The sequence below is a fragment of the Podarcis liolepis genome, assembly GCF_965112155.1.
Source record: "Podarcis liolepis genome assembly, chromosome: 16".
In the NCBI taxonomy this organism is placed as follows: Eukaryota; Metazoa; Chordata; class Lepidosauria; order Squamata; family Lacertidae; genus Podarcis; species Podarcis liolepis.
The window spans coordinates 1,324,170-1,348,709 of NC_139567.1; the positions used below are offsets into that span (position 1 = coordinate 1,324,170).

Sequence of the window (24,540 nt, forward strand, 5' to 3'; positions counted from 1 at the left end):
GCATGCCTACGGATTGTCCTCTAAAAACTACGTGCGTGTTATGGTCAGGTGCGTGTTATAGAGCGAAAAATACGGTATATTTTACACAAATAGGGCTGGGTGAGATCTGGTTTTCAACATCTTAATATATTACCAGCTAACCATCACAATATACCAATATGATGTGTGAAATACATGATTTCACATGATGTGTGAAATAAGGAGGAAGGAGGAAATAAGGTGGGGAAGAAGAAGCAACCGAGAGTTGATTCCTGGATATGGACTTCAAACTGGTTTTGGACGATACATCACCCAGTCCTTGTGTTGTAATCTGGTCTCTGCATATCGGCCATGCAAGAGCCAGGCAGCTACATGGCACAGTTCTCCACTTCTGTTGCGCATAAGGAGGGAGTGGGCAGGAGGAGTGACCAGGAGGAAGGAGGCAGCCCACTTGCTAGGATACAAGCAGGCGGGCGCTGGGCGGGAAATTTCTCGAGCTCCCTCTGCCAGGAAGTGAGTGGGAATTCATGATATATTGCCAGGTCAAAAATTCTGAAACCATTATTGTGATCTGGACTTCTAATCGGTTTTGGATGACGTTTCAACATGTCTCCCAGCCCTACACACATGGGTACAGGGGGGGGGGATAAGCAGTGAGGGGAAAGGCTGTGAAATGCAAGAGATTCTAGACATGCATTTTCCCCCTTCTGTGTGTGGTGTGTGTAGAACGCAACCATCATGGCTATGTATTACCTCTGTTATTGGAGGCAGTATGTCTCTGAATGCCAGTGGCTGGGAATCACAAGTGGAGAAAGTGCTGTTTGCTTGCAGGCTTCTCACAGGCATCTGACTGGCCACTGAGAACATGTTGGACTGGAGGAGTCCAGAAGCACTCTTCTTAGGATCTTATATATACTTTTCTAACATCAGATGAAGTGCACACTAAAGCTTATGCCATAAAACATCTGTTAGCCTTTGAAGTGCCCTAAGACTCATTGTGTTAGCATGGAGGGAAATTCTCGCCCAGTCCACTTCCAAGCATTTGTCTTTGCTTCTTAAACTTTACCAAAGAACTTGCATCACCAACTGTTTTATCTTTTCACTTGTTTCTTTTTTTAGGCCCTATGAGAAAAAGGGAAAGCTAAGGATGCTGGAGCAGAACAATGGATTTCTCCTTCTCTTTCATGCAAGGGATCATGGGAAACACAATTCAGCAACCACCTCAACTCATTGACTCGGCTAACAACCGCCAAGAGGATGCTTTTGATGCCAGCAGTGACATCACTGAAGATGGTAGTCAGACGCCATATGAAGCTGCTCTTGCCTTGCAGCAAGGTTTTCAGTACCCTACGCCAACCACGGAGGATCTTCCACCCCTCGTTAATGGATTTCCACCAATTGGCATGTATGAACCCCAAGCCAAATATCAGCCATATAGTCAGTATCCTAATGGTTCAGCCAATGGCTTTGGCACTGTTAGAAACTTTAGTCCACCAGAGTATTACCACATGGAGAACTCTAGCATAAGGCCACATGAAAATCTGGAAAAACCATCTCCTCCACAGCAGCCACCTCCTTCAGTATCCCAAACGGTGATTCCAAAGAAGACTGGTTCACCAGAAATCAAATTAAAAATAACCAAAACTATCCAGAACGGCAGGGAATTGTTTGAGTCCTCTCTGTGTGGGGACCTTTTAAATGAAGTACAAGGAAGTGAGTATGCGAAGTCAAAACATGAAGGGAGAAAAGAGAAAAGGAAAAAAAGTAGCAAGCATGACTCTTCCCACTCAGAAGAGCGCAAATCACATAAAATTCCAAAACTGGAGCCAGAGGAACAAAATGTAAGTGAAAACTGAATTTTAGCCTTTTCCTCCAACACTGCTTTTATTTTCTTTGTTTTTGTTTACATGTTGAAAGATTATCAAAGCATCTACAGTTAGGCAGCACAGTTAAGATTGATTAGTGGTTTTCTTTCCTGAACAGTTCACCATTATGGATCTCTCATTTTTAAATTATTTTTATCTTGGTGGATTGCTCTTTATTGCAAAAACAGAATTTGGATTTTCTTTGCGTAAAGTATGCAAATTCCCATAATGATTTGTCAGAAGCTTGACATCCTGACAGAGTGAAATTATCCTGATCAATGACATAATTTTTCTTTCAGTGATTTTATTGTTACTGAGGGAATGACTCTCCTAAAGCTGCATCAAACTTTTTCTTTAAGAAAAGTTTGGTATTTTTAGATTCAGTATAAATCACTTCAAGCTTTCTGTCTCTTAACAACCATTCCTTGCCTTCTCTTTCTTCTTGTGTTAATTAATTTCTTAACTGTACATACATGGGGCAGCTCTGTATAAAGGAAGCCTCTTCTAATATTGTAAATTTATTTCCTTCTGTATAATTAACACAGTTAGTTTATACTTGTTGCATGTGATAAGAATTGCTGGCTTTAATGCAGGAAGTAGTAAATATAATCTTCTGTGCCAAGGGCATTAGAATAATATTCTGTAAGATTCAGTGGAGCGAAGGAGAAGGCAAGAGGGATTTTGGAGCAATTCAAAGTTTTTTTTCTATTCTGTAGTGTGATGCCATGCATGTTTACTCACAACTCCTATTGTATTTATTGTGACATGTTCTCAGGTGAGTATGTATAGAGTTTTGCAGCTAAGCTACTTGTTTGGTGGGCTTGACTTCAGGGCTCCAGCTTTTCATTTTGATGCACAAATCCATGAATGGCCAACCTGAAGCACCAAAGCCACAAGTCTGGCACCTTTGGACTGCACCAGGTGCACTTCTGGCTTTCCCATAGTCAGGCCTGCTCCTTTTTTAAATAAAATTTTTATTAGTTTTACAAAAAATTTTAAAGACAAAACAAACACTTAAAGAGACATACACACACGTATAGTTTCATAACATTTTTTCATCAACCTCTTTTCCGGGACTCCCCCATACCCCCCCTTTCTGCATCCCAATGTCCATAATTTTTTAGCAACTTCTAAATATTCCTTTCCAACCTCTGTCATCTTAATCTTTTCTATAATCTGATCTTATGTCACTGTATCCCTTTTTTTCCTGAAAATCTCGACATTCTAACATTCATCAAGTTTATAGTAGTCCTTAAGATATCTTTTAAATTTTCTCCATTCTTCTTCCGCCGTCTCTTTCCCCTGATCACGGATTCTGCCAGTCATCTCAGCCAATGTCATATAGTCCATCACTTTCATCTGCCATTCTTCCAGAGTGGGTAAATCTTGTGTCTTCCAATACTTTGCGATGAGTATTCTTGCTGCTGTTGTAGCATACATAAAGAAAGTTCTGTCCCTCTTTGACACCAATTGGCCGACAATGCCCACTTTTTTAAATCTTTTTGCCAAAATGTCTGCAAAAATTTTGTAATCCACATTGAGTAATGATATTGGGCGGTAGTTCTTCAATTGAGTCTTTTCAGTCTCTGTCTTTGGTATGAGTGAGATATACGCTTCTTTCCACGATTCAGGTGCCTTTTTCCCCTCTAAAATCTCATTACAGACTTCTTTTAATGGTTGAATCAACCACTCCTTCAAAGATTTGTAATATCTGGAAGTCAGTCCATCTGGTCCTGGAGATTTGCCCAGTTGCATATTCTGAATGGCAGCCTCTATCTCTTGTTCTGTTATTCTCTGGTTCAGATCCATCTTACTTTGTCTTTTGTTTCATTTGCTTTATCTTCCATTCAATCTCTTGATTCATCAATTCCATATATTGTGTTTGATATAACTTAATCTCTCTCAAGATCTCCTGGGACTTTGGTTTTACTCTTAATTTTTTCTCTCCTTCCTTTATCTTTTCCAAAATCTTTTCCTTTTTCTCATTCTGTTTCCTCTTCTTTATTGAGTTTTGTTGAATCAAAAAACCTCGCATCACAGCTTTGCTTGCGTCCCAGATCACTCTTTTTTCCACATCGGCCCTTAAATTTATTTCAAAATAATCTTTTAAAGTTTTTTGGGCCTTCATGAGGATCTCCTTATCTCGAAAGAGGGTGTCATTCATCCTCCATCTGAATTGACCAGTTGTTGTAAGTTTCATTTCCATCTTCACGGCGTTATGGTCGGAGCAAGTTTTTGGGCAGATCTCTACCTTCTTGATCTTTGGAGCCATCCCACTAGTAATCCAGATTTGGTCGATTCTGGTCCAGGTCATCATTGCTTGGGAGAAAAAGGTTCCCTCTCTCTCAAGAGGGTTCCTTGTTCTCCATATGTCTATTAAGTCCATATTTTCCGTCATTTCAAAGAAAGTCTTAGGGAGTCTCCCTTCTTTGGTAACTGTCAGTCTTTGTGCCTTGTCCATGTTAGTGGAGACTACACCATTCATGTCTCCCATAATTATCATATTATAATCCAAATAGTCCGTCAAAGTTTCATGAAGTCTCTTGAAGAATTCTGCTTTACCTTCATTTGGTGCATAAATTCCAACTATCAGAAATTTTTCTCCTTGTACTTGTATCTCCACTGCCAAATATCTTCCTTGTTCATCTTTAAACATCATTTTTGGAGCCCACTTCTCTTTTACATAGATCACAACTCCTCTTTTTTTTACTTTGTCTGATGAGATAAATTCTTGTCCTAGTCTTTTGTTTATAAGTAATCTCCTGTGAGCTCTGGTTATATGGGTTTCTTGTAAGCATATCAAATCCAGTTGTTCTCTGTTCAGAATATGAAAAACTTGTCGTCTCCTCAAAGGCATATTGAGCCCATTACAATTCCAACTAAGGAATTGCAGGGCCATCTTGTTATTTTTCTGACACTCCTCCAACAGCTCCAAGTTGTTGCTCTTCCTCTGATGGTGGTGGAATGTGTCCAAACGAAAGATTCAAAATGTCTATTGCTCTCTTCTGTTCTGCAATTGGGTCCACAGTTCCCCTCTGTAGGTCCTCTCGGTTTCTTTCCAAAAATTTCTCTTTATCTTGTATAGTCTTTATTTTCACCTTCTTCCCCTTGTAATCAAAGGACAGTCCCTGTGGAAATTCCCACCTAAAGAGGATGGTATTCTTCTTTAACAGATAAACCAAGTCCTTATAGAAAGCTCTCAGATCCAAGATGTATTTAGGGATGTCTTTAAAAATCTGTACAGCTGAGTTTCCAATTTGCAAGGCCTTTTCAAAATGTAGTCTTAATATTTTGTCTCTTTCTTCCTTGGATCTAAGGGTAATCAAACAATCCCTCGGAGTCTTTCTGTTCTGTTTTTTGCCCAGTCTAAACGCTGTTGTGATTTTAAATTCGTCTTCCTCCAAATCTTCCCAACAGTCAGCGAACTCTTGTGTTAAAAACTCCAAGAGATTGTCACCTTCGTTCTCTGGAATTAATCTCAATTTCAAATTCCTCTCTTTTCTCTGTAGTTCCCACAAAGCCAGAGTTGCATCATGCTCATGCACCTTTCTTGCAATCGGTTCTAAGTTCTCTTGAGTCTCTCCAGCAATAGTTCTGGCTTCTTCCGCAATTTTACGTGTTGCAGAATTTTCCTGGACCAATTTATTTATAGATTCTGTGTTCAGATCCAATCTTGCTGTTAACTCTGTTAGTTTTTGTGTATTTTCTGAGCTCTGCTTTGTTAGGGTCTCCAGGGATTGGTTTATCTTAAGTAGAGCTTGTGTCACAGCATCCATGGAGACAGCTGTCACTTTTTCTTGTCCTGTTGTTCCTGTAGGTCCTGTAGGGGTTGCGCCTGTAATCGAGCCTCTCTTCTTTTGTTGCTGTTGTTGTTGTTGCTGGTGTTGTTGTTGTTGTTGTTGTCTAGTCTTGGCTCTTGTGGCTATCTCTTCTAGTGGACCACTTATGTCCCAAGGTCATTTCCCACGGGAACCGTCTCCCGATGGAAAATTCCACTGTCTTGAGCTGTATCAACCTTTACTTTACCCTCTAGGGGGAGCAAATCAAAATGTCCAAATACAGAGACAAAGAAAATGTCCAAATACGGAAACAAAGAAAGTTTTTAAGACAAGTATATCAGGAGGCTTGTAAATATAAATTGCAGCACTTTTCCAGTAGATACTGTCTCAGCCTACTCTGGTATATTGTAACAAAGGAATCCAGGAACTTTGTATCACAGTGTAACCTTCACAGGAGAAAAGTCAGTTCAGTGCCCTATTGTCTTATTTAGCAGTCCGTTTCAGGTTATTGAGGCAGCAGAAATTTTTCCTTTTAAATAGATCATGCAGTTACTAATGTCTCTTTTGCCTCCCCTCTGCCCTGCTAGCTAGAGGGGAGGTCTAAAGTCCAAATGTCAGATTTTATTGATCAAAGACAATGTCTCTTGCGGATGCAGCTTTAAAGTTTCGTTACTTTCACTTTCATGCAGTCGGGGGAAGGCAGACTTCCTTAATTTTCACGTTCCCCGTTTTCAGCCAAATTTCTTTAATCAGCCAAATGACTTTAGTTTCAAATAGACGTTCAATCTTACGGGTTTTTTCAGTCCAAAGTTTACAGGAAGGAATCGGCGCTCTCCGCTAATAGCGACGCGGCTTCACCCTGCGGGCTGGGTAGCAATTCTCAGCACCGCGCTCCCCCGATGTCGTTCCGGAGCCTTTAAAAAGGCTCTTTCTGCGGTAAAGGGGGGGCGCTCCTGGTGCCCACCGAATCTCCTCATTCACAGGCTTCAGCGCCTGTGATTTTAGGGGTGCCCCGCTTGCCGTAGCGGGTCAGACCCGAACTCGCAGAGCAGTCCTCCTCCGGAGCTCGGAAAGAGGACCGCCATTAGCGCTGGCGCCGACCGGAAGTCGTCAGGCCTGCTCCTTAGCTCAGAAGATGAAAGGAAAAACCGGCCCAAGGCATGGGTGGGGAGGGACTGAGCTGTATAGGAGCTGTAGTTTGGACTGGAAAGGCATTCTTATACAGTGGTACCTTGGTTTAAGAACTGTCCGGTTTAAGAACAATTCGGTTTACAAATTCCGCTAAGCCGGAAATAGTGTCCTGGTTTGAGAACTTTACCTCGGTCTAAGAACAGAATCTGAATGGTGGATGGGTGGCAGTCCTCATTAGGGAAAGCACGCCTTGGTTTAGGAACGGTTTCGGTTTAAGAACAGACTTTTGGAACGGTTTAAGTTTGTAAACCAAGGGACCACTGTACTGTAAAATGGACTTGTGGTACACATAGTTGGCGAACCATGTTTGCCACCTCCAGCTGTTGCCCAGTTAGTGTTGACCTGTGACAGGACCTACTCAATGTTCATTCCCCATTTGTGGAATGCCCTTCCTGGTGAGATGTGTCTGTAATATTTATTGACTTTAAGAAGAAATTTAAAAACACCCAGGTAATTGATGGCTGAAAGATATTGCCCATTACAACTTTGAAATTCGTAATTATGAGGGTATGTAACTGCTTTTAGATGGTTTTTAAATTGTTGTGAAATGTTTTAAATAAGTTTTTATTTTATTTTAAATTGTATTGTTTTAACTTTTTGAAGCTTGCCACCATGGACTCCTTTGGGTGGAAGGGCAGGATAGAAATGTAATTAATAATGATAATATAGTTATGAATATAGAGCAGGGGTCGGCAAGGTTTACCTCGCCTGGGCCAGTTCAGTCCAGCTGAGATCCCTCGTTGGACCGGATAGCGTGCACGCGCCTGCGATTTCTGGCATCTGCGCAGACGCAATTTCCAGCGCCGCGGAAGCGAGTCCCCGCGCCATGCTGTGCCAGTTTAGCACAGCACACGGGGACTCACCGAGTGGGCGGCTTGGTTCAGGGGTGGCTCATGGGCCGGTCTTCAAACAAAAGCATCTTGGAGGTCCCGGGCCACAGGGAGGTTAGGCTAGCCTTGACCAGAGCCTTGGTTCTCTGTTAATTAAAGAAAACTGCAGTAGGCTCCAAAGAGCTGCCTATACTGGCCCAATGTAATCCTTGCTTTTTCCTTTTCAAACAGTTGACAAACACAGACACCCCACAGTGCCATGGTACAAAGCAAAACTTGAAATCCCCTGCGTTTTAGAAGTAATTTGACTTGGGTGGTTGCTGTTTGGAGAAAACCACATCTAAAGTCTCCTCAGCATCACAGTTCTTTGGAGCACATTTCTTTGGAGCCCATAGTAGAACAAAATGATGATTTTTTTTTTTTTGCAAATTCAAAGTATACAGAATTTATAGTATCCCCCCCCCCCATGGGCTGTGGCAGTCAAGCCAGTTTCATTTTTATTTTTTTTAATAAAATGTTTATTAAGATTTTACACAAAGGAAAAACAGTGTGATAAAATAGTACAAAGGAAAACAGTGTGATAAAAAAATACAAAAAATAGACATTCAAAAAAGTAAAAAAAGAAAAAAAAGAAAAGGAAAATGTCTTAAAAAAGAAATAATCCATTTTTCAATATCTTTAAGTTCATTTGCTTGTTTCCTTGACCTCCTCTCACCTCCCCTTTTTGTATTCCCGTTTACAAAATTCTCTCAGCAAATCCTTACCCTCTTTCATTTATCTTTACTCTATATTCTTAACCTATTACAACTATAAATTCTCGTCCTAATAACTATCTATCTTTACATATTCTTATAAGCCTTAATACCAAAACCACTTATTTTCAGTCCAACATCACTTTAACATTCATTAATTTTACAGTATTTCTGCAGATAGTCTTTAAATTTCTTCCAATCTTCTTCCACCATTTCTTCTCCCTGGTCTCGAATTCTGCCAGTCATTTCTGCCAATTCCATATAGTCCATCATCTTCATTTGCCATTCTTCCAGAGTGGGTAAATCTTGTGTCTTCCAGTACTTTGCAATAAGTATTCTTGCTGCTGTTGTAGCATACATAAAAAAAGTTCTATCCTTCTTTAACACCAATTGGCCGACAATGCCCAGGAGAAAGGCCTCTGGTTTCTTCAGGAAAGTATACTTAAGTACCTTTTTCATTTCATTATAGATCATTCCCAGAAGGCCTTAATCCTTGGGCACGTCCACCAAAGGTGAAAGAATGTGCCTTCAGTTTCTTTACATTTCCAACATTTATTATCGGGCAAATGATAGATTTTTGCAAGCTTGACTGGGGTCATGAAACTGGCTTGAATGACCCCAGTCAAGCCAGTTTCAGGACAGTTAAATTAACAGCTTAGTTAGCCCTGCAGTCTGTAGAGAGAAGACATTCTCATAGCTCCTTTATAGGGTTCACTTCTTCTCCAGTAGGATATCTGAGTCACTTAGTTCCTTCCCTTCAGTCTTAATATGTTCACTGCTAAAGTGTTACTTCTTCAGGGAAAGCTGGAAAGTTTTTTGTTTTTAAAGAGGATCAAGACTAAGGCAACTCATGGGGAGGAGAACCTGGGTTCATGAGTGGGGAACCTTTTTCAACTCAAGGGCTACTTTTTCTGGGGCCATTTTTCAGTGCTGGGTGGGGCCAGAGGCAAAAATTGGTGGAGCAGTGAATGTAAATTTTACCTTTCTGCAGCAGACTAGTTTCTGCTCACACTCTCACACACCCCTCTATCCTCCATCCAGGTAGCCTAGAGACATTACCGGAACACATTCCAGTCAATCCTAGGCATTCATGAAGGGTGCAGAACCAAGCGGGTGAGGGGCATGGCCCAGTGAGAGGGGCTGTTCCTAGGATGGAAGTGTGGCAGGAGAGACTCTGAAAGGCCAGAAAGAGAAGCTGCCAGGCTTAAGGGTTCCCATCCCTGCTTGAGTTAGAGAAACATCAAGCTTTATTTTTGTTAAGGTGCTCTAAAAATTGTTTACTATGAAATAAAAGTGAGTATTGGTATAAACTGGGAATTATATGTTCATAGCTTAGATCAGGTTGACATATGGCTCTTGCCAAGCTACAGTAGAATTCTAAGACGTTGTCAAGGTAGATCGTAGATTTTAAGCAATTTGTTCCATGTAAATACGGAACAGTATTATTACTGGTGGTGAATAATCTCTTCTGCTGACTTTATTATTATCATTTGCATGAACCCAAGCTAGTGGTAACTAAGCCTCACCAAGTTTTCTTAATTTAATAACAAGAACAAAGGTTTATACAGGCACTGTGATTCTTGGGCAAGCAATTTGGCCTGCCTGAGATTACACAACCCCATGGAAACAAGGTGACAATACATTTCAACACAGTGTAGAGAGAGAAATTCAGCCAGAAAAATAAATTTTCAAAAGCTTGCAATTTACCTTTCCATCTCCAGTAACATTAGACTGAGTTGGCCTCAATTGCCTCTTTCCCTATTCATATTTCTAAATTTATGTCCTGCTCTGCTGCTACAACTAATCCATGTTTATTGATACTCCATTGTACTCTACAAATACCTTTAAAGGGGTTTCATAGGACCTCTTCATATCTAATCACAATGGCCTTTCAGCCTGGAAACAGGCTGTGAGTTTAGATGAAGCTGATATTGCCGTTGGTTGTATGTTGTGTGTTTATTGGGAAGAGAAAGGTAAAGGGGGCCTGTTCCTCTGTGGGCCTATTCCTCTGTAGCATCAGGAAGAAAATTGATTGTACATAGAGTGCTTCAAAATACACTTGGGTTGAACGCTGTAATTGTGTGTGCAATTTGTACAGTGCTGCCAAACGTAGCTGAAAACATAACTGAGAAGCTGTATCACAATCATAGTAAACTTCCCATTGGCAAAATAGTTCTTAAATTTTTAGCTGAACTGCCTGTCTGCCAACGAGTTTTTCATTTGCAACAGAATGCTCTGGATATGTTGAATTGTAAGGATGCTTTCCTATCTCTTAAGTTGAAGTAATTGTTTGTTGAACTTGCAAGACGGTTTGTCAAGTCTGGCCACATTAAATTGGATTTCTGGTTCAAGATGTGATAGTTCTAAAGACTGAACATACTTAATTTAAATCCAAATACAGTTAGCAACCTTGTTTAGAAGGTAACTGCCTTAGGAAATTTTGAATTTACCTCAGTCCCCCTCCCCTCGTGGTTGGCTTACATCATGCATGCCATTCACTTCTCTGTGTGCTTCAATGGACTTCATTGCCACTGACAGTGAAATAACCTCTCTTTGAGGTTAGTATGTATAAAAGTGTGTTGTCCAAAAGAGAACCTTTTTTTGTTTTAATTGTCAACAAACTTGCATATAACAGTTCCAAAATATAAATGGCATATCAGTTGTCCTGCCTCTCTTTTCCTGTACTTCTCTGACCTGTGTCTTATTAATGTAGATCTCCAGAGCAGTTAGGAGACTGTGGCTCAAACTGAATTCTAAAATAAACTGGGACATCACTACTGAGGATGTGACACAGACTCTTCTGATTTTGTTTCTCCTGTATTTTTTCCCCTTTCCATCTTCTTCATTGTTGTTCCATTTTGACTCTTATCTTTTTGTTTGCCTTTGTTCACAGAGACCAAATGAAAGGCTGAGCACACTGTCTGAAAGACCAAGGGAAGAAACTAAGCTGACGGATGAAACCCTGGTGAGTAGAGTCAAATCCTCTGGAGTTCTGACTGCAGAATTTTCAAACTGATGCAGTATGATGTAGGGGTTGGAGTAGCCTTTCTCAACCTTGGGTTCCCAGGTGTTGTTGGATTGCCACTCCCATCACCCCTGACTGCTGCCCCTGCTGGCTGTGGATTATGGGAGTTGTAGTCCAACAATATCTGGAGATTGTGGAAGCCTGGGTTAGAGTGTTGGACTGTGACCTGGGAGACCCCACTCAGCTGTGAAGCTCACAGGGTGACCTTGAGCTAAATACCATTTCTCAGCCTAACCTACCTCACAGGGTTGTTGTGAGGATAACATGGGTGGCAGAGAAGAACCAAGTGCACCATCTGGAGCTTCTTGAAAGAAAAGGTGGTATATAAATTGTAATAAAAAAATAAATCTGCTTTCAGATAAAGGGCTTCATTACCAGATGCATGGGTAGCCTGCAGGACACAGAAGTATTTGGGTAGGGTGTGGAACAGGTAAGCCTGGGTGAAAATGGAGTAGTGTTTCTCAAAAGGGTGCAAGGCAGGAGAAAGAATGGAAGACCAACATGTGTTCTTATATGGTACATGTATATATCACTTCTGCACCATCTTAGAAGAGGTTGCCTCTCTTCACTGCACACAGTGGTCAAATAAGTGTGGGTACCTTTTTCAGCTTCAGTCCTAATTCAGTAGGACTTCAGTGTAGACATGGTGAGTTTTGCAGTATAAGTTACTTTCAGTGGCTTTAGAATGATGAATCTAACTGAAGAATTGTTTAAAGACTGTAGCTCTACTAAAGGAGAACGAGGGCAACGCCACAGAGTTTGATATACAGTGGTGCCTCGCAAGACGAAATTAAATCGTTCCGCGAGTTTTTTCGTCTTGCGGTTTTTTTCGTCTTGCGAAGCACGGTTTCGGAAAAGTTTTGGAAAAGCTTCAAAAATCACCAAAGTCTTCAAAAACCTCAAAAAAGGCTACCACACCGCGTGCCATGAGTTGCTCCTCGAAGTCAAGTCGCAACTGTATTAACGGTTTTAAGAAAAAGGAAACAAACTTGCAAGACGTTTCTGTCTTATGAAGCAAGCCCATAGGGAAAATTGTCTTGCGAAGCAACTCAAAAAACCCAAAAACCCTTTCGTCTTGCGAGGCATTCGTCTTGCGAGGTACCACTGTACTCTGCTTTTCTTGCACCTACACTAGTGGGGGCAGGGAGAGAGATTGTCATGTATATTTTTGCTGGGGTGTTCTTGTAAAAGGTCTGTTCATTCACATGTTTGGTAGTATTTGATATATGTACAGAATATCTGGTACACAACTTTTCCTTTTTTGTGCAGGTCCAGCAAATCTCTCCTCCTCTTCCAACACAAGTAGCAAGCGATAGCAAGTTTGAGGTTGGAGATCTGGTCTGGTCCAAAGTGGGAACATATCCTTGGTGGCCTTGCATGGTTTCAAGTGATCCACAACTTGAGGTTCATACCAAAATTAACACAAGAGGTAAGTAACTAAAACTTAGTAGGTTTGTTAGAAACTTGTTTGGAATTGCTAATGCACTTGATTACTTTGTTAGGGCTTCTCTTAAACTTAGATTTAAAAATGTATAGGTTGTTTTCAGTGCTAGTCCTACTCATAGTAGACATGTTGAAATTTACACACATGGGGCTTCTCTGAGTAGAAGTTAGTGTTATACAAACCCAGGAGGATTTGAGTAGCATATCTGAATGATTGCCTTATTGTTCTAGTGGTACTGCAATGAAACTGCTAGCCCATGTTCAAAGCTATGCAGGGTCCTGTATGGTTTCAAATTGGATGGGGGACCTCAGATGGGCTGAAATTCTTGCATTGCAGGGAGCTGGACTAGATGACCCTCAAGGTCCCTTCCAGCTCTACAATTTGATGATTCTATTGGCTGTATAGGAATGAGATTGGCTGCAGATGATGCAAAGAATATGATAATACATTAGAGATATTATACATTATTAATTATACATGCATGCCTGTAGTATATTGCTCAGATCACTTTATATACATTGTCTTAGTATTTAAGTACAGTGGTACCTCGGGTTAAGAACTTAATTCGTTCTGGAGGTCCGTTCTTAACCTGAAACTGTTCTTAACCTGAAGCACCACTTTAGCTAATGGGGCCTCCCGCTGCCACGAGATTTCTGTTCTCATCCTGAAGCAAGGTTCTTAACCCGAGGTACTATTTCTGGGTTAGCAGAGTCTGTAATCTGAAGTGTATGTAACCGGAAGTGTATGTAACCCAAGGTACCACTGTATATTTATAGCCTACATTTCTTCCATTTATGGAACTCAGGGTGGCATATGTGGGCCTTAATCACCATCTGTTTATTTGCTACTTCTCCACAAAATTGTGCTTGTAGCATATCAAATGAACAATACAACAATTCAGAAACATATTAGAAACAATTCAGATTTATCATAATAAGTACAAAAAGTCAGTCCCTATAACAATATATAAAAGCAATACAAATAGGTTAATCCAATTTAAAAGCTTGAACTATAAAAATTGCATAAAACAAACAAAAAAGCAAGCCTAATTAGATAACTTAAACTTAACAGAACAATCTTAAACAGAACAAAAATTGAATAGTAGCATATAAAGTATCCCATATTTCAGATGGTGCCTTTGTATCCAGTGGTTTGCTTCCCAGACTCAATTTTCAAACCCTGAAGGTCTCCATCACGTCTCACACCTGGGCTAGTGCTGGCATTCCCAGCCAGGCTCTCATTCAGAAGGGCATTTTGCCCACCCATTATTGTGGGCTTTCACCCCTCACAGTTCCCCGGAAATTTCCTTCCATAGTCTCCTATGGCTGAGGGCCATAAACAAGGTCTTGAGAAGTGGCACCTTTGCACCTGTGGTTGCCCCCAAGCTGGTGAATTCAGGAAGTCTCCTATCCAGGCGCCAGCTGCACTCTCAGCTGCTTAGCTTCAGCAAGGTGGCTGCTTCATGAGTTTTCAGACCACGCAGGACTAGTTTTTGCATGTAGCACAGTAAAGATAACTGCACAAAGTGGGGATGGGCAACTTGTAGCCTCTGAAGCTGTGGCTCCTGAGGTCTTTCCAAATTTTAGATGATAGAAGGATTGCACACCATTCCATTAGGAGAGGGGTAGGAGAGTGGAATTGACAAATATCCTGTACTTTACTGTAGCTCTCTTAGATTTCATATGCAACTGATTACTACTATGCAGTTTTCTCCCTGAGCTGCATAACTGTGAAGCTCTTAAAGCCAGGAGGTGCCAACTTTCTTATGGACCCTGGCCTATTTGTGAGGGGATTGATTTGGTGATATCTGACTTAAAGCATATTCCAGGCATGCTCTATGGCCTGGCTATTGCATTTTAAAAGCCCAAATATACTTACCTTTCTTGCCACAACTCAGAGTTGGATCAGTATTATTATTCTCAAATTGTAGACTGAAGACCTGTGGCTGAAAGTAAGTGGTTTGCTTAAGAGTCCTTAGTGAATTGTATCTGACTGTAGAGCCTTTTTGCTCCTTGCATAGCTTTGTAAACAGTTTTGGGGGATGGTCTCACATTTTTCCTTGGATCCAGGGGAGTTGAAGGACCTCACAGATCATTCCCTGAAGGCTCACTTTTTAATGGACATGTTGGTTATGTAAATCATACTAGTTTCTGGATACCACGGGAGGCGGAAAGGGCTCTTGTGCTTTAATTCTGCTTGCTGGTTTCCTACAGGCAAACTGTTCAGCTACTGTGAGAACAGGATGCTGGACTAGATGGGCTATTGGCCTGATCCAGCAAGGTATTCTTACATGTTCTTAACAGTCGTGGGGAAGCCTAAGAAGCTTCTAAAATTAACCTCTCTGAAGCAGCTATTTGCATTTCAAAGATGGACCCCTTTGGCACTGATGTGATCTTCCTTTGAAGTCAAAAAGCAGTTTCAACACCCCTTCCCTACCACCAACCTCATGTCCTAAGACGTAATATTTTTCTGTGGCTGTCCACACAATGAAAATACACGTTGATAACATTCACGTAATTAATGTTGTGTCAAGTTCGGACGACAAGAGAAATTCTGTCAAGACATTTTGTCAGGAGTTAAGGAGAGGAAGAGGGGATGGGGGTGTTTGGTAGCTTCTCCCTGCCCACCCCTTGTTGCCCAGCAACTTATCGGCCTTGGCTTTCCTTGGCTGTTGCTGGGTTTTACCTTCTGCAAATCCCATAAGAAGTAGGAGGTGGAGAAGGCTGAAAACAGCTGGCCCTTATCAGGCTGATTGGCCCACAGGCTGATAAGCGATGTACTGCCAAGGTCTCTTCTCTGGTGAAGTGCTGTCTGGACAATTGCCAGGATGCCAGGAAAGCAAGAGCTGAGGGCTTCGACTGGCCCCTCCCATAGCCCCGCAACACACTCGCCTTGGTTGTTGCTGGAGTTCACCTGATGCAGTCTCTGAGAGAGTAGGCTGCTCTTGAGTCATGCTGGGGGTATACTTGCAGCTTGGAACTATCCATTATTTTCTGTGCAGCTTAAAAAATGGTGTGGAGGATATTTTTCTAGAAAGTGATAGGAGATTTGTGTTGATGGAATTTCTCAGCAGAATGCTTTCTTTCAATTTCAGGTGCACGGGAATATCATGTCCAGTTCTTTAGCAACCAGCCTGAGAGAGCATGGGTGCATGAGAAGCGGGTGCGAGAGTACAAAGGACGTAAACAGTACGATCAGCTGGTGGCAGAGGCTGCTAAGCAAGCCAACCACTCTGAAAAACAGAAGGTGTGTACAGTCTGAAATGACAACAGTTTATTTTACCAGCGGGGTGAGAGGATAATTGTTGGGACAGATTCAGATTGATGTTGTTTTCCTGTTTATGCCTTGGCAGCCAGTTTTTTACAGGGCTTGCAAATTGCTCCATGGCCTTGCTGTCTCAGGGAAGAATAGCCAGGAATAGTGCCTGTAGCGCTTAAGGCAAAGGAAATAGGAAGACATGGATATGGTGATGGTCAGCCCTGGCTCACCTGGTCTCAAGCCCTACATCAGCTGTGGCTCAACATACATAGTTTGCCATTTGTATTGTATTACATACAAAATACCATTAAAAAATCTACAACATTTGCTGTTTCCTTTAAAGTTAATTTTACTGGTGCACATTCCATATGTAGCTTTTTAAAAATTAAAAGCCATATGGATGCACCTTCCATCTGTCTGCTGGCTGGAGTAATTTCATAATAATTTAATGAAGGCAGTTGTGATTTGGGTATGTCAGGGAGGAGATTTAGCAGGATGGTGTGGGGATGGTTTAAAGGTACAGCCTTTGTACCTCATTGTAGGTACAGCCTAGATTCAGCCTTCCCAGACTATTCCTTAAACTTAAGTTTTGAAAAGTCATGCTGCCTACCCTATTCAGCAGCAACACTGATTTATAGTTTTATCTAATATATTGGTGTACATATGTTTCCAATCAGGGATGTTATCAAAAGTATAGGGAGTTCTGGGTACTTGGGTCAGTCCACTAGTATGAGAGGGGCACAGTGGGTATTTTGAGGTCTGAATACTTTAGATGCTTGTAGTTATGAACATTTCCTTCTAATGTTTCCCACTTTGTGCTATCCTGTTAGCACTGACGGATTCAGTTGTAACAAACAAAACAACAGCAATTAGGCATGCTTTGTAGGTGAAGATGAGTAAATGCAATAACGCTATCTCCTTTATTTTAAAGATTCGCAAACCAAGGCCACAGAGAGAACGTGCACAATGGGATATTGGCATTGCTCATGCTGAGGAAGCACTGAAAATGACTCGAGAAGAGAGGACGGAGCAATATACCTTCATCTATATAGATAAAGAGCCAGAAGAGGCTTTGTCAAAAGCCAAGAGGACTGGTGCGCCGAAGACAGAGGTGAAGAAAACCCGTAGGTCTAAACCATCGCCTAATGCACAGCCAGAACACACCAGTGAGGTGTTGGCCGTGTCCTCTCCATCCAACACTGAAGTCCAGAGGAATAGTCAGAGAAGGCAGTCAAGTGTGGATGAAGAGCCCCCTCCTGTTAAAATAGCATGGAAAACGGCTGCAGCCAGAAAATCCTTGCCAGCATCCATCACCATGCACCAGGGAACTTTGGACCTTCAAAAATGTAATATGTCTCCAGTTGTTAAAATTGAACAAGTGTTTGCTCTACAGAATGCTGCTGGGAATGGAAAGTTCATTGATCAGTTTGTTTACTCTACCAAGGTAACAACATAAATATTTATTGAAAGGGCATAAATGTGCAATGAATTAAAAGGTTTATTCTTGTCTGTTCACCTTTGTCTCAGAATGTGGTCTTTGCAAGCTTGTGTAAAATATTTGGGTGAATTCTTTAGTCTTAAAATGTTGGGAGTTTCATTATCCCATGCTTGCTAAGCCTGATTTCTGGACTGAAATGTAATGTGAAATCAGGTACCTTTTGTGAGAGTTGTTCAGTTTGAGCTAGCAGGTGATGCCCAGAAAATCAGCAGCTCGTCTTCCATACCCAATTGTAAATGTTAATCAAAATAACATCATCATTGTCATCATCTCTTATACATGCGAAGTATTATACTGCTATCAGTCCCTGTGAAACACTGCCAGCAGCACAAAAAACCAAAAACAAAAAAACCCCAAAGCAGTATATGCTCGTGGTCTTCAGCAAAACAAGAAGTCTGTGACCCAATCCTTCCTAGTTTCAGAAAATCAAGATAATTTAAATTAATTTTCTGTAATGATACAGTGGTACCTCGCAAGACGAATGCCTCGCAAGACGAAAAACGCGCAAGACGAAAGAGTTTTCCGTTTTTTGAGTCGTTCCGCAAGACGAATTTCCCTATGGGCCTGCTTCGCAAGATGAAACGTCTTGCGAGTTCTTGCGAGTTTGTTTCCTTTTTCTTTAAGCCGCTAAGCCGTTAATAGCCGCTAAGCCGCTCATAGCCGTGCTTCGCTAGACGAAAAAACCGCAAGACGAAGAGACTCGCAGAACGGATTAATTTCGTCTTGCGAGGCACCACTGTATTTAAATTGCTTGTTTACTGTTATATTACAGTCTTAAATCAAAGAAGTGTTTAGGCTGCTTTGGGTTAGCTTGTGTCTTTGCTTTGTAACTAACAAGTAGGTGTTCACAAATTATAGATGATCTTGCTAGCTAGGCAAAGATTGTACTTTTCTCTGACTTCCCTCCTCCCAACTTCGAAAGCAGCAGGATTTTATCCCTGAAATTGTGCTAATTTTGTTTTGTCGGATTAGAAAGTTTATTCACTGCTGTCAAGCTAATAAAGTGAATTTGTTGACTCCTGATGATTAGTTAGAGAGAGATGACATAGCAATAGATTTTCTTAATTTCATTTCATTTGATTTCATTTGATTTGTGTGAAGGATAGCTCCATTGGTAAAGCTTGTGACTCTTAGTCTAAGGGTCATGGGTTCGAGCCCCATGTTGAGCAGAAAGATTCTTGCATTGCAGGGGCTTGGACTAGATTACCATTGTGGTCCCTTCCAGCTCTATGGTTCTGCCATTCTGAGACTGCAGGTTGTCATTAGGTGTTGGTAAACAATGGCCCACTTCAGACATCATTAATTCAAATCAGCCAAGCCATGGTTTTAGAGACTGATGAACATGCTAGTATTTTTCTCTTTCACTTGCTTTCCTTCTTTTATCATAGTTTGCCATGGCATCTGAAGTGGCCAAGTATGGTTAGCAACTTGCTTTACATATTATGACTTGCACGTTCACTTCAAACCATAATTTTATACAATGGTTTGGAAGCAAGGTGTTAACTATATGTACCAATTTTGACATCACAGGCAGCTTTGGTTAGGGAAGTGGAGGAGGAATTTGCATGCGAGAGGAAAGGGGAGTGCATGAAGCTATAGTTCATGATTGATCCCTAGGTTTGTGACATCTGAACTGGGCCTGTGTGGCAAAGTGGATGTTCACTACATTGCTTAAAAATGTAACATGTTTGGCTCTTGACTTCCTCTGCACAAAGGCATCCTCTGAATATCGGGTGCTAAGAACCGAACCCTGTGTGTGTGTGTGTGTGTGTGTGTGTGTGTGTTTTCCAGAGGAATTTGATTGGCATTGAACATATACTGGAAATAATATATTTGGTCTCCTATTGCAAGGCAGTTATTATGGGCCTAGCTCTCACAAGCAGCAGATGAGAAAGTAAACTTGTGGGGGTACTCTGCCCAGTCTCCTTTAAAAAAACAAAACAAAAAACCCTTCTCACTTCACATCATCACACTTTCTGATGTTTCCTGTTCATACTCCCAGCCTAGCCTCCTAGGATGAATGCTAAAAGTCAGGTCAGGAAAACTGTGAAGTCTGAGAGACGCTTGGCAGCACCAGTAGCATGCATACCCCCCCCCCCACTTAGTTTGTGTGCAGTGCCAGCTTCTGGGACTGAAACTATTCTGAGGATTAGAATCTTGCACAAACTGGCTAGCTGTTGGCTATTTGAGAAAGCAGAGTTGCTGGACATCCCACTTCCCTCACTATTTTTTGGAAAAGCCTTGACATTCTCTACCCTTAGCACAGTTCTGCGGCATATAGGATTATTCTCCCACTTTGGAGGCATTCAGTTTAAATACAAAGTTTATAACTGAGCAGTTGAAAGTGTTTATTTCATAGATGCAGCAGTTAACCAAAAGGACTAATTCAGTAGTTACTAACTCGATCTTTTCTATTCAAAACAGGGTATAGGAAACAAACCTGAAATAATCATCAAGGGGCAAGACAAACTCACTTCTGTCTCAAACCAGCGAAATGAAAGAGCCTCCTCACAAAGGGCCCCCTCTCCCGAAACATCTTCTGGGTTGGCAAGTAGGTAAAGTTTGCAATTCCTGGGTTATATCCAGTAAATCAAACCTCCTCCATTGGGGTAGTCTTCAGAATACAGCAGTCAGAAGTATCACTTTACTATGTAAAACTGGCTAATGCATTATGCAAAGCTTCATTGAAAAATTATTTTGGGGTGGTGGGCTGTGAGGTCGTTATGCTGCAGCAGTTTAAGCAATGCAGGAATTCTCATTTTAGTCATAAACTCTTAAACTTACAGAACACAGAAAACTGACGGAAACATTTTGTTACATGTTTGTCTCTTAGAGACTGATCATCTTACTCAAGACTTCCCCATTTTTACATACACAACATCCCCGTGAGGTAGCGGGGGAATTCAGAGGGGGAAGCCATAGTATTATGTTGTAGTTGTTTTGATGTTTTATTGTGCTTTTAATTCTGTTAGGAGCTGTCCAGAGTGGCTGGGGAAACCCAACCAGATGGGCAGGTTATAAATAAGTTTTTGTTGTTGTTACGACAGCAATGTGTCTTGCAGCATCTTAAATACAAACTGATTTCTGGGTACAGTGGACCCTCCGGATACGAACTTAATTCGTTCCAGGAGTCCGTGCACAACCCGAAAAGTCCACAACAAGAGGCGCCGCTTCTGTGCATGCGCACGGCACGATACAGCGCTTCTGCGCACGGTGCGATAGAGCATTTCTGCGCATGCGCGAAGCACACAGAGCATTTCTGTACATGTGTACACGACGAAACCTGGAAATATACACTTCCGTGTTTGCCGCATTAGTAACCCAAGGTACCACTGTACTCCAGTCCACAAACACTTATGACATAAATCTGTTAGTCTTTTAAACAATGCTGCAAAACTGTTTGTTTTCCCTGTGAGGTTCGTTAAGTTAAAAGATGCTCAGTGACCCAAGGCACACTTTGAGCTCACACTTTGACTTTATGGGGATTTGAACTTTGGCCTCCCAAGTCCAAATCTAACACACTATCCACTATTCTAGGGGTAGCTAAGGTGATGCTCTTCAGACATTGTTGGACTACAACTCCCATCAACCCCAGACAGCATGGCCAGGTATGATGGGAGTTGTAGTGCAACAAGATGTGGAGACACCAAGTCAGCTACACCAGTACTTCATTGCATGATGCTTCTCCTTTTAGGCTCATCTTGCACTCTGGTACTGATTGGTACCATGAATTCCCCACCCCAAACTTCCTAGATGTCATAGCATATTCTGGAACCTAAAACTGTTTCACAGGACGGCAGTTGTGCGTTTAAAATCTCATTTTTTATTTAGTACATTATTTGTAGGAGCAGATGCAGATTCATATATAAATCCCTCTTAGCCATTAATTCTGTCTAGGTTAGTACAATAGAAAATCTACTGTGTTTAATTTGGTCTTGAATTTTAAGTAGTAGTTCTGAATTATCTTTAAAAGGCTAGAGTCATACAGTTATAGGGGTTTACGGATTTTGGTTTAATGTTCCCATTATTATCCTAACACAGGAAAGGAATTTTAGCCAATATCTTGCATTATCAAAACACATCTCAGAGTTTGATATAGGCTAATACTACTTGGAAGGCTCTGGGAGCAGTTACAAGGAATTGCCTAATACAGAGGCAGACCAGTGACCTGGTTATCTCTGTAAAGTCCAACCCTGACTAGGTCAGAGTTCTTATCCTGTGCACACTCCTGGCCAAAACCTTTAACTGGAAGTATTGGTGATTGAACTTTAGTCCTCATGCATGTGAAACATTTTGTTTGCTGCTACTGGTATGTGTTCCTTTATGTGGGAAGAAATGTTTCTCAATGCCTCTGCATATCAAGCCAGAGGAGGAAATAGCTGTGTACCACATAAACAGATGGACTGATGGGTAAACCAAACATAGGCTGACCTTTTACAAATGGAAAAAAAAACCTCCAACCTACTCCTACTCAGACTCCAATGTGATCATATGTTTAATGTCATGTCTTAAGCATTTGTCAGTGAAGCACATCAGATCTGAATCTGGTATTTTAGATGAGTATGAATAAGGCCTTAATCATTTTCAGTACACTCAACCCAATGCCCTCTTTGAAATGAATGGGAGTTGTGCAGGAGTGCAGTTGTATTCTCACAATGCTTCTGGTCATTTTTACTTGCATTGTGCAAACAAATGATGCTCCCAGTGGTTTTTTCTTTACTTATGTGACACAGCTGTGTTTGTTTATGGGGGGGGGAGCCCTTTGGTATATTCTGTGAGGGTCGCAGCACCATCAGAATTCTATAGTATTTGAATATCACTCATTTCCAAGATGCTTTATTTTCCCTATTTGTCACCATTCAGTGGTCCAGACCTTGGGGTGATCTCTGACCACTAGGAGGCAGGTTCTTTTAGAAGAAAGACTCTGCGGGGTTTGGACTAAGAGGCTCCTCCCTAGAGCCAGTCTTTCTGCTGCCTCTGCGCCCAATGGCCATGGACCACTGCCTGGTGAACAAGTAGGAGGATAATCCACAGGTAAGCACATTCTAAGTTTTCACATGTGTCTTTCAAAATGCTTAGAAATGAGGCTCTGCCTGTCTCCTCATATTCATACAGCTGATTCACATGCCATGCTAAGCCATAATTTGTTTTAAACCATGGATTAATCCTGCAGCATAGCCTCCTTCAGATAGCGTGGCTTCTTGTGTTCTGCAAACCTGAATCATAGTTTTTTTAAAAAAGAAACACAAGTGTTAAGCCAGAAATAAGCTAAAATTTTGTTTTTTACTTGTTTCTGGCTTAACATTCATGGCATGCTTGAAACAAACAAATCAGAGTTGCATTATGCCATGCCTTGTTTTTGCTTCTTGCGGCACCCACAGAAGCAAGCCATGCAGGGCATGCCATGGCAGCCATATTCACTACTAACCCATGTTTTAAAACAAACTGGCTTATCATGAAGACACAGATCTTCCCAGAGTATGTGAAGTAATTGATGCATCTGAGCAGGTTCAGGGTGCCATTCTTGTGTATCATTGATTGGGGGCCCCATGACTTTCAGGCAATTGGTCTTCTAGCATAGCTCCTCCTAGAAATTGGGCACTGACAATAAATCTCTTTTGAGTCTGTCTATTTCAGTCCCTTGATGGGTATCAAAAGTTGTTGCCTGTTAAAGTTTTCCCCAGGATTCTTAAATGTAACTTTTGCTCTCAATGATTTTTAAGCCCTTTTGAGTGAATTGGGGCTTTCATTTGCTGAGCAGCACAGGTTCTTTGATGGCTTTGAGTACCCTAATTGCCCTTATTGATACTGAGCCTGGGTTCCGTGTCTTGAATGAACAGCCCCATGCTTGGAGAATGCATAAGAATTCTTTGTTTCTCATCTTTTACTTACTCTAAAGTGCCCAAAATATTGCACTAGAATATTATATGTTGTACAACAACTAAACCTGGCAGGACAGGAATTGGGGAAGTTGTGGGTTCCATGTTTTGCTGAACATCGCATCTCACCAGCCACTTCTGATGGCCAACATTCAGGGAAGAGGGAAGTTGTTGTCCAGCAACATATGGAGGCTTTAGGGTTCCATCCCCTTCTTAGATTCAGACAGAGAGAGGAATAAGATGTTCATTTAAAGACATGCAAAATATTGCCTACATAGGCAAATACTTTGAAAATAAAATTCAGAACATTTGTGTCCTTGGTGTGGTTGGTAACTTATGACATTTAAGCAAGTTCCCGGTTGATTTTAAAGGTTCTGAACATGAAAAGTCACCCCTTCTTAATACTTTGAATTCTAGACTTCCCCTTTATCTTCATATTAAAGCTGGTCTTTTCCCGAACTCAGGACTCTCCCTGAAGCACTGAGATGTATTGCCTGCAGCCAGAACGCCAGCTGGCAGATTAAAGTCTATGCACTCAAAGAAGAATGTAGAGAAATCAGGACTTTGCTATTGAACATCATCCCTCATTGAGGAAAGAGAGCAGAGAGAGAGAGAGACTCCTGTAATGGAAACCATTCTGTTCCCTCAGGTTCTGTAGAAAAGAAGCAACAGAGAAGATCAATACGAACTCGCTCAGAGTCTGAGAAATCCACTGAAGTTGTGCCAAAGAAGAAGATCAAAAAGGAGCAGGTTGGCTTCCTCCATGTAGAGAGTTAAAATATACTGTATACATACTTTCTGTGGCTTAATATTGATGCCTTTTTATTTCTACCTACCCACCTGCCCCTCTATATCCCCCACTGGGTTTGCTTTTGGACTTCCCCTCCTGAAATCCTCTCCCTCAGTAAATATTGCTGTTAACTGATATCCCTTTTCAGCATCAATCACACGTTGGATAAATGGGAACACAGTGACCTCTTCATGAGCTGATACGTTTACTTTGGCTGTTTCTGTTACAAGCATAGTGATTTTATGTTTCA

At 41.4% G+C, this 24,540-nt stretch overlaps 1 protein-coding gene across 5 annotated transcripts in view; it reads left to right on the forward strand.

Annotated features, from left to right (window-relative positions):
- The window catches only part of NSD3 (nuclear receptor binding SET domain protein 3), an 86,311-nt gene that overhangs the window by 11,608 nt on the left and 50,163 nt on the right, over positions 1 to 24,540 (forward strand). For all 5 annotated transcript variants that reach the window (XM_083480350.1, XM_083480346.1, XM_083480347.1 and 2 more), the window contains exons 2-8: positions 1,099 to 1,820; positions 11,290 to 11,361; positions 12,691 to 12,850; positions 15,960 to 16,111; positions 17,055 to 17,567; positions 20,046 to 20,172; positions 24,150 to 24,250. In XM_083480350.1, the coding sequence (XP_083336476.1) occupies positions 1,143 to 1,820; positions 11,290 to 11,361; positions 12,691 to 12,850; positions 15,960 to 16,111; positions 17,055 to 17,567; positions 20,046 to 20,172; positions 24,150 to 24,250 (1,803 nt within the window). In that variant the 5' untranslated portion in view covers positions 1,099 to 1,142. The remainder of the gene's footprint in view (positions 1 to 1,098; positions 1,821 to 11,289; positions 11,362 to 12,690; positions 12,851 to 15,959; positions 16,112 to 17,054; positions 17,568 to 20,045; positions 20,173 to 24,149; positions 24,251 to 24,540) is intronic.